Source organism: Monodelphis domestica, chromosome 7, assembly GCF_027887165.1.
Source record: "Monodelphis domestica isolate mMonDom1 chromosome 7, mMonDom1.pri, whole genome shotgun sequence".
Taxonomy (NCBI): domain Eukaryota; kingdom Metazoa; phylum Chordata; class Mammalia; order Didelphimorphia; family Didelphidae; genus Monodelphis; species Monodelphis domestica.
In genome coordinates this window covers 206,711,524-206,722,841 of record NC_077233.1, presented here as the reverse complement: position 1 = coordinate 206,722,841, position 11,318 = coordinate 206,711,524, and the positions used below count along the sequence as shown (strand labels likewise).

Sequence of the window (11,318 nt, the reverse complement as noted above, 5' to 3'; positions counted from 1 at the left end):
AAGTCAAAGGGGAAATTGTTGAAAAGGGGATTTTTAGGAGAACGCAACTGACATTCTGTGCTAAATATTTATAATATAAAATACTGAATATTTATTTCTATACCTCCAGTCCTTCAGTCATTTTATAGCCAGAAAAGTAGGACTAGTTCTATTCAAACTCCTTAATTTTTTGAATTCTTTTCTCCTTCTGTATCTTCCATCCCCTAATCATTCTGTAGTTACAAAAACAAAAAACCAACTTCATAGGACTTTGAATTTCCAGGAACTCACCTACCTCTCTTTGTCCTAATTAAAGTACATAGAAGAAGCTTGAAAAATGTCAGCAGTGGTGTGGTTGTTCTATTTTTTTTCAGTTGTGTCGAACTCTTGATGACCTCATTTGGGATATTTTTTGGGGAAAGATCCTAGTCTGGATTTCTACTTCTTTGTCCAGCTCATTTTACAGATGAAGAAACCAAGGCAAACAGGAATAGGTAACTTGTTCAGGGTTACACAATTAGTGTCTGAGGTCATAGTTGAACTTAAATTCCCCTGACTCCAGGCCTAGCACATTATTTACTGCAACATCTAGCTATCTTAATTTATCTGAGGCAATATCATTTATTGATCTTCTATAATTTTAGTTCTTTTTCCTTACCTATATCAGAACTTAATTTCTTTCTACAATATCTCTCAAATTCATGCTTTCCTTTCTATTCCCCACTTTTACTCCCTTAAATACAAGCATTCATTTTCACCCACCTGAACTTCACAGTAATAATTTAACAATTTAATTCTTCTCACATTCATCCTTTTCCACAACCCAAACTATTTTTTAAAAAATAAAACCCTTACCTTTTGTCTTGGAATCAATACTGTACATTGGTTCCAAGGCAGAAAAGTGGCAAGGGCTAGGTAATAGAGTTTAAGTGACTCGCCCAGGGCCACATAGCTAGGAAGTGTCTGAGGTCATATTTGAACCCAGGACCTCCCATCTCTGGGCCTGACTCTAAATCCACTAGGGTACCTAGTTACCCCCCAAACTATTTTTTATATTGCTATCAGAATAATTCCCTCCTGGCTTTGGTGTACAATTTAGACTCTTTTCCTTGGTATTTAAGGTACACCATAATTTGACAGGGTCTTTTCCGTTCTGATCTCAGTTTATGCATTCTATACCCTTAAAATATCTCTTTCTCCCTCTATGTCAACCACACATTACATTCATTCTCAGGTCTCTTAGTCTTTACTCTATTTCTCCTTTACCTGTTGAATTCTTTATTTGCTTCTCTAGTTGTTCTAGTCTAGAATATTTCTCCTCTACCAATTGAATTCCTACCTACCCTTTATAGCCCACCTCAAATACCATTACTTCCTGGAAACTTTGATACCCATTCTTGGCAAAAACCTTTCACTTCATTGTACACAGTGCACTCAAAATCACTAATGTAAAAATCTGTATCCTAGTTATCTCTTTTGATTTCTTTTCCTTCTATTATCCTGTGAGTTTATTCAAAATAGGGAGTGTATTAGCTAAACTTCATCTAGTACAACACTATTCACTAATAAATGCTTGCTTTCTTTCCAGATACATCTCGGTTGCCCCATATCTTGCCCGTGTAGCTGTTCTAATTCAAACTTCACATATTTTCCAAAAATCAAACCAGTCTCAGTTCAAATTAAATTTTCTGCCCCAATATGACACTACCTTGCCAGACTCATGTCTGCCTGGGGTTATTTGAAATTGGACAGATGGACCAGTTGATTTCTAAAGACCCCTCGACTGGCCCGTGGGCCCTGGATGACGAAGGGTGAAGAAGGGTGCCTGCTTTGGGGATGAGCACAAGCCAAAGAATGGAAGCCCATGATTATTATTGGGAGGAAGCTAAGAAATACGGAGGGTGAAGTCAACATTATACGGAGAACAGGAGCGTCTCCCTGTTTGAAATGGCCATCCAGATCAGTTTCCGAAGCCTTTATCTTGATATCTGGCCCTCAGGAGTCACCTGGGAAAGTGAATGAACTCTAGCGAAAACCATCCAATACCAATTTCTTATTCTCTGGCTTAGCAACTGACTAGCCTCCCAGGAGTTAGAGGATGTATCCTCACGCATGCGCCGAGCTCCACTTGGGCTAGTCCATTAGAAAAGAAGGCCAAGGGGGTGGGGGTGGGGGCAGTTAAGAAGGAGTGTTACGTAAAGAGAAAAGAGAGGGCGGAGACAGGGCAGTGGAGGCGGTCATGCCACCCACCCAATGGGAACCTGTCTTTCCTCTCTTCCTCCCTTCTTTCCCCGCCCTTCTTTTCTCCTCCCGTATTGATTTCCGCTTCTGCCGGCGTCGATGAACAGTTGCGGCTTCTGTTTGGTCAGTGGTGTGCGGAGGTTCTCTCTCTCGCCCTCTGTCCCCAGCGTTCCAAGGGTAGTCGTTGGCCGCAAGTCTCGCGTCGTCAGCGCGCGTTTTCTCTCCTGTCCGCCTCGCGCCTTTAGGAATCTCTTTCTTTCTCCCTCCCCTTTCCTCCCTCCCCCCACTCCCGGCTGGACCGGGGGAACCGTTGCCCTCATCTCGACGGCGGCCCCCTTGGACTCTCAGCCTGGGCCACCTCCCATGCCCGGAGCCAGTAGCGCGATGAAGCACCTGCCTTATTTCTGCCGGGGGAAGGTGGTGAGGGGCTTCGGCCGAGGCTCCAAGCAGCTGGGCATCCCCACCGGTGAGTGCTTTATGATGGAGCTAGGGAGCTTGGGGGTGGGAATTGCCAGCCGGTCCCGAGGCCCGCCGAGCCTCACTTTCCCTCTGGAAACCTGAGATCGGTCCCCCCTGTGCTTGTACATCCATATTACGGTTACCCCGGGTCTCCCAACTCAAAGACTGCCCGAACCTTAAAAACCTCCCTGTTATCCCTTCACTCCGAGGAAACGTGAGTCCAGAGTGTCTGGAGTCAGCCATGGAATCTTGGTCTTTGCTGAGCCGACAAGGTCTTGGGGATCTCTGGGTCATAATCCCTTTTTTAACCAATTCCCTCCCCTCTCACATACTGGCTTGATCTGACTCATTGACTGTGGAGTCATAGAAACTGTAGGCTTCCCGGGCGGAAGGGCCTTAGAAACTGACCAGGCCAATCCCTGTGTGCTTGCCTGTAGCTCTGCCTATGGGAGGCCAGCACGCTGCTGGGGCTTGGCTTTGGGATGGGCTTCTCGTTTACTTCCACGCGAGGTGGTTGTGGAGCTGAATGTCCTGGGCTGGCCTTTGAGCACTTATCTTTTATGGATGTGAGATAACCTTTGGTCTCTAACTTCCTTACCACTATTAACGTGGAATCTAGAAGTCTCCAAATTTGTAGCCTAGTAAGATCTGATGAACCCCAAGTTTTAGGACTAGCCTGTAAATTGGAGACCCCAAAGCTTATACTTGTTCCCTGTTCCCGTGAGAATCCACCCTGAAGGGAATCTCAGGCGTCAGACTGAATAATGGACCCTAAGGTAAATGATAATCCCTGTCAGGTGGGGCCAAACCCAAGCTAAGTAGGCAGCGCCTCAGCCTTCTAAACTGAAGCCCTGAGTTCAGTCCTCCAAAGGAGGGTGTGACACAGTGGGAGAGGCTTCTGGAGACCAGAAGAGTCACTTGGCTCGGTCCTACCTGACGGGGATTGTCTTTTACCTTAATATCCATTCAGTCTGAAACTGCTAGCCTGGATTCCCTTCAGGGTGGATTCTCACGGGAACAGGGAACAAGTATAAGCTTTGGGGTCTCCCAATTTACAGGCTAGTCCTAAAACTTGGGGTTCATCAGATCTTACTAGGCTACAAGTTTGAGGGCCTCTAGATTCCACGTTGACACCACCTACTCACACTAATAGAAGGAAGACCTTCACACCTGGGTGAGCAGCTAGCCCCTGGGGTAGTTAAATGTCATAGCCCTTAAGCCATTTTAAAATTAACTTCCACTTGCCTACTTGGATTATTTTGGGTCTCTGTGTCCTCCAATGACTCTAGTAAGTTGTTGGGACCATTCAGAAATATTCAGTGACTACAATTTAATATTTTGCCCATTAAAATGTATCATGACCGGCTAGTCTCCCCAACTAGGATGAGTGGGGAGGGAAGGAAATAATAACTGATTAATAGAGCACCTTGATTTTCAGAGCCTTTTTTAAGCAGCTGCAAAGAATGCAAGGTATGTACATTGTCTCTTGAGGAAGGAAATAATTCCCATTTTACTGTTGAGAAGACTGAGGTTAATTGATGGTCCTGGTTGCAACTAATGGTTGTGTTGGAACCAAGTCTAACAGATTACAAATTCAGTGCTCTATCCCTTTTTATTTTATTTTATTTTAACCATCATCTTCCCTGTAGAATCAATACTGTGTGTTGGTTCTAAGGCAGAAGAGCAGTGAGGGATAGGCAGTGGGGGTTAAGTGACTTGCCCCGGGTCACACAATAGAAGTATCTAAGGGCAGATTTGAACCCAGGACCTCCCCTCTGGGCGTGGTTCCCAATCTGCTGAGTCACCTAGCTGCCTACTTACTCCCTTAGGCTTTTCTGTTTCACCCAGAAAGTGAGTTAGTGTTGAAAGTGAGAAAAAAGATAGATGCTCACAGGGAAAGACAAAAACATTGCTGAAGAGCTAGTTATGTTTTTAATAGGGATGGAGGGAGAGAACAATTTACCTGCTCCATAACCTGGACTAATTTTGAGTAGTTATAACCAGGTTACCTCCTATGATCTCTCATTTCCCACCCTTCCTCTAACCCCCTCAGTTATTGGTGCTATGGAAACAGTAACAAGAGAGGGAGGTTACCTACTCTGCTAAGAGTACCTGACAGCTTTTGAATCCAGAACCAGAAGAAATTCTGATCTGTTAAGAGTTGCTTTAATTACACTAAGTCTGAAGGTGGTTTAGGAAATCAAAAAGCTTTCATAGTTTACAAAAAATCACCTTTGGCCTGTTTATTAAATTGTAGAATTCCAGATGTGAAGCTATATGCTTAGTAAATAGAATTTTTGAATTCTAATACCCAAATCTATAATGTAGAATTTATTTCTTAGGTTTAAAATGAGCATATTAAGTTTCACATTAAATAAAACAACATTTATTTTAAATATCAACATTATTAACTGGAGATTCAGTTAATATAAGAACATACCTTTTTTATTAATATTTATGAAACAAGGAAGAATCGAATTAGCACGCTAATCAAAATAATTGCCTCAGAAGTAGTTTTTAGCTTGATTATAAACAAATGTGAAGTTGTAGAGAATAGCCAACAAACTAAAATTCATAATCTTATTTTAAGTGTTATCTAAAATCTTGGTATTTTTAAATATCACAACTTCCACAATTATATGCGAATTTCTTAGTTGGTAGAAATCATTACACATGATACGGTCAACCACAACTTAACCCACTCATAGGCTTCTAAATCCTTTCTGTGTGGCTCCTCCCCTTTTCTCTCTCATCATTAATTCCTTGAGTAAAGCATAATTTTAATGGTAGTCTTTGCAGTTTACTAAAGTCCTTTCTACTAAATTCTTCATGTTATAAAAGTGACTTTGGATTCTCCAAGGCTGGACAAGGCTCATCATCAGACTGATTACAAAAAATTGTCTTGAATGGGATTTGCCCAGGTAGGCTGTCCACTGGCCTAGTGAAGGCCAACTGCACTAAAGATAGTTGGAAGAAGGAAGAACCAGTTTGTCCATAGGAGCATTCTTATACATTTGAACATAACTGAAACAGTTTTTAAATCTTGATAGACAATTCCATCATTGATTAGTTCCTGAAAACTGAAAGTATTATAGTTAGTGTCATAGCAACACTGTTATAAATGAAAAAAGAATATATATAATAGGGTACAGCTAAGAGGGGTTAATTTAGACTGCCATAGATTTTGGGAGTTCTGATTCACTGTGCTGAGCAACTTGGGTGTGGATAATTGACACATCAAGTTATGAGGAGAAAACCCTGAGGTCTGAGAACAGGGAAATGGGGGAATAATAACAATGATTTGGAAGGGAAGCTTCTCCCCATGAATCTCCCATGTCTAAGATCTATTAGAAATGGCAACTGATAAACTTAGAAGCCATTATTTCTGTAAGGAGGAAAAGTTATGCAGGGGAAGATGCAGTACATCCTGCCAGGGGAAAAGAGCAATGGCAAAATACTGAGCATTGCTGCTTCAGAATATGGAAGGAGGTAGGGCTTCAAAGAAACATAGTGTGTGTTTTCTAAAAGCAGCCTTGTAAAACCATTCATTTTATACGCCTCTAACCTGTTGGTAGGAATTTCTTGACACCTATTTGTGATGATTACCCAAGAGAAGAGAAAGAGTAAGCATTGAACCACTATCCACTTTGTTCCAAGCATTGTGCTAAATGCTTTTATGTATATCATCTCATTTGATAACCTTATTTGAGAGGCTCAGTGTTAACTAGGGCTGATTTGGTTTCAGCCTCCAGAGATTGACCAAAAGACCATAGAGCCAGAAACCTTGACTTTAGGGGTGGACCTTGGTGATAATATAAGCTGTCACATTAATGTTTATTGAGGCTTAACTACTGCATATTCTGTTTATTTGTAAGATGGATAGGAATATTTAATGTAGAACACTTCCTAAACTAACATTCAAATCATACACTTTTATTATTCAGCTAACTTTCCTGAGCAAGTTGTTGATAATCTTCCAAATGATTTATCTCCTGGAATTTACTATGGTTGGGCCTCTGTTGGAAATGGAAGTGTCCATAAGATGGTTTTAAGCATAGGATGGAACCCATACTACAGGAATCTAAAAAAGTCTGTGGTAAGAATTTTGTTTTTATTTTATTACATTGTGCAGTTTATAACTTTGTGGACAAAAAAGAGGAAAACATTTTTAATCATCTTTAATATTTTCCTTAAGAGTTTGTTTTTAATATTGTTAAGGAACTAAGTATTTTGCTACGGATAATATTATTTTTGATTTTTTTCCCAGGAGATATTTATTTTAAAATTCATAGAGAAAGAGTGTTTAATTTTCAAAGAATAAAGTGCAAACACTGGGTAGAACTATGCACTGGTATAGCCATTCCAGAAAGCAATTTGAAGCTTTATCTCCCCAAATTGTTTAACTGCTCATGACTCAGCAATACTACTTAGTCTACTACCTTCCTAAAGAAATAAAAGAAAAATATTTATGGCAATCCTTTTTGTAGCAGCAAAAAAATTGAAAATTAAGTGAGTGCCCTCAAGTTGGAATGGCTGAACATATTTTGGTATATGGGTATAATGAAATACTTTTGTTCCATAAATACTTTTTTACCATTAAGAATATAAGCAAAACCAAACAACTACGAATGGGATTAAGACCTGATCAATGCAAATACAAACCATCATTTCATAGGACCAATGTTGTAGTATAATACCTACCCACCTCCTGACAAAGAGGTTATATATGAATTTATGGTTCAGAAAGAAACATTTTTTGGGACATGGCCAAAGCAGGACATTTTTTTAAAGTGGTATTAATTGGGAGAGAGAGAAGTCAATTTTTAATCTTAGAAAAAAATGTAATTAAAAAAAATTCTGTTCAAAAAGTATAGATTATATTGCCCTTTTAGGATTGATATCTTGATTTTTTTTTTAATTCTCAGGAAACTCACATTATACATACCTTCAAAGAGGACTTTTATGGGGAAATCCTTAGCATAGTCATCACTGGCTACATCAGACCAGAGAAGAACTTTAGTTCAATTGGTAAGTTCTTCTTAAACATTTATTTCATTCTATCTGTTGCTCATAAGAGAAGAGGATGAAATAATGACACTTACTCTGATTTCTTTTCAAAAAGAGTTAGAGGTAATTTATTTACTCCCCAGTAGCTAATATTTTAGCAGTGTACATCAGTACATCAGAGAGTAACCATATGTCGTGGTTGTTTTACATCTCTTAATTCCACAACAAAATGTCTACTCAAATTGGTACTTGCTGTTTTGATCCTGAGCCATAGTTGATGCTGAAGAAAGAAATGGCTGTATTAGCTATAGATAGTTCCCTTCTGAGGGAGAGCTCATCTGATGGCATATATATAATGTTATTAACAGACTTCTTATACAATATGAATCAAGACTTGGGAGAACAGTTAGAAGACAATTATAGTAATACCAAAAGCTAATATTTATATCTAATGATTGCAAAGTACTTCTTTACATGCATTATGCCATTTGATACTTATAAAGAATTCTAAGAGGTAAGTACTATAGGTATTGTCCCCATTTTATAGATGAGGAGACTGAGCCTCTCTGAGAAGTTGTGCAATCCATATTACTAGTAAGTTTCAGAATTGAAACGAAAGCCTTTGTCTTTTAATTCTATAACCTGTACATTTTTTACCACATGAAAGATATATCCATTAATTCAGATATAGAATGAAGAGGGCTTGTGTAGGATCAAGGAGTATCTCATCTCAAATTTATACACCTTAAATTTATGTTTTTAAAATAAAAAATTGAAAAGCTTGATTGATAAGAGTGTAAATTTCTAATGACCATTTCTTAATTTTTCATTCTCTGATAAATATATCCATACTATTTCAAGTATATAGCTTATATTCAAATTATCTTCTGCCCCCACAGATGCCCTTATTTCAGCAATTCAAGATGATATTGAAGAAGCTAAGAAACAGCTGGATTTACCAGAACATTTGAAACTCAAAGAACATAATTTCTTCCATTTGCCAGAAAGCAAAATAATGAATGGCCACTGATCATTTTATTTTCTTGTTCACTTTTGTTCCTTGTATTCCACTACTCTTATCATTGCTGCAGCCTTGTATTTGGTTAGCTTAAGAAAATATTCCCAATATCTGTGAATTAGTTTATACAATACAACGTAGTTACCATTTTATGCTTAAATGAATGTTACATTAAACCCATCATGCAGCAGTATGAAAAAAGTTCATTTAAAAATCAAGCTTTTAAAAAATATGTTGAACTATACAGAGGCTTCATAAAACACCACAGTAAAAGCAGAGAGCATAAAAGGGTCTTAAGTCTTTTTATGACAAATATATGTATAAATGTTAAAACTAGCTGGCTTAGCTATAAGTCATTTACTGAAAATGAGAATAGATGTCACGCGTGGTGAAGGATTTGTGTAATACTAATGACTTACAAATAATGCTACTAGACCGAGGTGCCATGGAGAAGTAAAAGAAGCATTATGAAAAGCTTTGGCAGATGCCCTAAAAGGAAGAAATGGTAGTGTTTGTGTGTTTGATATATGTAGTGTAATATATTTTGTTATAGATAAGATTTTGTGAAACTTCATTTTGTTTTGGATTATTTATTAAAAAGAAGTTTCTTTTTAGGGTCAAATAATTGCACTGTTTTCCATTTGATATTTATTTTCTTGACTCATATTGTAAGGGCTTTTGAATCTTAAAAAAATAGTTCAAAGCTATAACTCATTTCCATTTGTGTTTTCTTTTTCCTTTTTTCATCATAAAGTGTTTTCTTTGTAATCAAAATTATTTGAACCTTTTATTCCTTAAGCTTTCTTTCCATTCATATTTTCCAATTTATGATCTTTCTGCAGAATGTAGCAACTCATTAAAGGGGGAGGGGTGGGAGTAGTCAGAAGTAAACAGTTGGTTTAAAAAAGCCAAAGTTTAACTAATGTTTTTCTAGAGGGAAAACATTTAAGGGCCAATTAAATTATAAAATATGTTTTAAAAGTTATTTAACTTATTTTAAATGTGATTATGTTGTCAAGCATGTGTAAGCTCTGCTGTAGTTATGTAATTGCAGTGTTAATACCAGTCTCACTAGTACCTGTAACTTGAAAAAAGATTTAGGGTTTTTATAGGTTTCTTTAAATCTTCCCCTCTTAATTCCATATACTTGTTTTCAAATAAATACCTGATTTAAAAAAAAAATAAAAAGAAATTTGGATTATTAGGAAAATATACCCATATGTAATTTGTTTTTTGTATGTAATTTGTTTTAAGCCCCTAAAATAACAAGATTATCTCTAGTTTATAAACCAAAAGAGAAAGTAATAGAGATCTTGGCCATCCCTAAATCACTTCTTTTAACTTATCTTAAAGGGAACTTCATTGTATAGTGCCTTAAAAATCAAAATGTGCAGTAGACATTCTTAGAATGTTATAAGAAAAAAGTTTAGGCTTATAAACAATGATATCCCTTGAGGAAAACTACTGTATAAAAAAAGCAAAAACTAATGGAGGATAAGAGGATGACTCACTTAAATTAAGTGTTTTAGATTACTTTGTAAAGACTTGTTTTGACAACAAAGCACTTCAGGGGATTATTGCTTTTATTTTCTATGTTTTAATATTTAATCAGCAAACCCATAATTTGTCTAGTAATAAAATATTAGTGACTTTAGAAAGTAGAGATTCAAAGCAAGTACAACTTGCTAAAGGGTAGCTTTAAAATTTGGCTTTAGAAAATTAAATCACTTGTCTTGCTAGCATTTTGTTAGATGTCAGCCATTACTTTTTGATTAGACATTTATTCATTTTGATGTTTGGATTTTGGGGAATTAGTTATAAAACACTGATAATTTACAATGTACAAGAAAATATATTACTTGTGGGGGGTGGTTTTGGTTAACAATCAAATATTTTCAGAAATTAAAATAAATCTTGATTTAATGTTGATGTCCTTTTTCTCCTTCTGTCTTAATTTGAATTTTTTTACCTTCATCTAGCCTCTATTTGTGTTCATTGTGTTTTTTTCCCCTTTAATTGAATGTTTTGTAATTTAAGACATTGCAAAGTAGCTTTGGCAATCAATTATTTTAGGATTAAAGCCGGAGCTGCCAGTAGGAGAAATGAACCTGGCATTACTGGCCTTTGAAACAAGAGATTTGCAGTTGTAATTTCATGTACTTGGAGCTGCTTCTTAAAATTCTGTCCTGTTCTAGAACCCATTGTGTCTGAATATTACCCCTGTGTTTCCAGGTAATGAAAACTGCAGAATGAAACTGATTTTTTTTCCCCCAGGAAATATTTATTAAATGCCCATTGTGTGCCTGGGGAATTGATTATTTTAAGCATCCAGTAGCTTTTAATGTTGTTCCTTTTTTTTTTTTTGCTGAAACTACCCTATTTCATATCCTTATCACCTCTCACCTTTCCATTGTAATAGCTTAACTGGTTAGTCTTCATCTTGATTCTCCAATCTGTTCTCCTTAGCACTTTTAAATTGCTATTCAGCAAAGATCTGGCTATATAACTTTTCTGCTCAAGAACCTCTAAGGTGACATACAAACTCCTATTTGGCATTTAAAGCTCTTCACAACTATCTTTCTAGGTTAATTATAACGTACTACTCCTTGAATAC

The 11,318-nt window shown here is 37.2% G+C and overlaps 1 protein-coding gene across 1 annotated transcript; it reads left to right on the top strand.

Moving 5' to 3' along the window:
- Positions 1-1,774: 1,774 nt before the first annotated feature.
- On the top strand, positions 1,775-10,633 carry RFK (riboflavin kinase). The gene is made up of 4 exons (XM_001372357.5): positions 1,775-2,686; positions 6,624-6,775; positions 7,605-7,707; positions 8,586-10,633. The coding sequence occupies exons 1-4, from the start codon at positions 2,320-2,322 to the stop codon at positions 8,714-8,716; spliced, it is 753 nt and encodes a 250-aa protein (XP_001372394.3). The 5' UTR covers positions 1,775-2,319; the 3' UTR covers positions 8,717-10,633.
- Positions 10,634-11,318: the final 685 nt, after the last annotated feature.

Excerpts from the sequence above, each read along its gene's own strand:
- RFK (XM_001372357.5), top strand. The coding sequence starts at position 2,320 with ATGAACAGTTGCGGCTTCTGTTTGGTCAGTGGTGTGCGGAGGTTCTCT. Across the intron at positions 2,687-6,623 it reads GCAGCTGGGCATCCCCACCG|CTAACTTTCCTGAGCAAGTT; the intron begins GTGAGTGCTTTA and ends TTTATTATTCAG. Across the intron at positions 7,708-8,585 it reads GAAGAACTTTAGTTCAATTG|ATGCCCTTATTTCAGCAATT; the intron begins GTAAGTTCTTCT and ends CTGCCCCCACAG.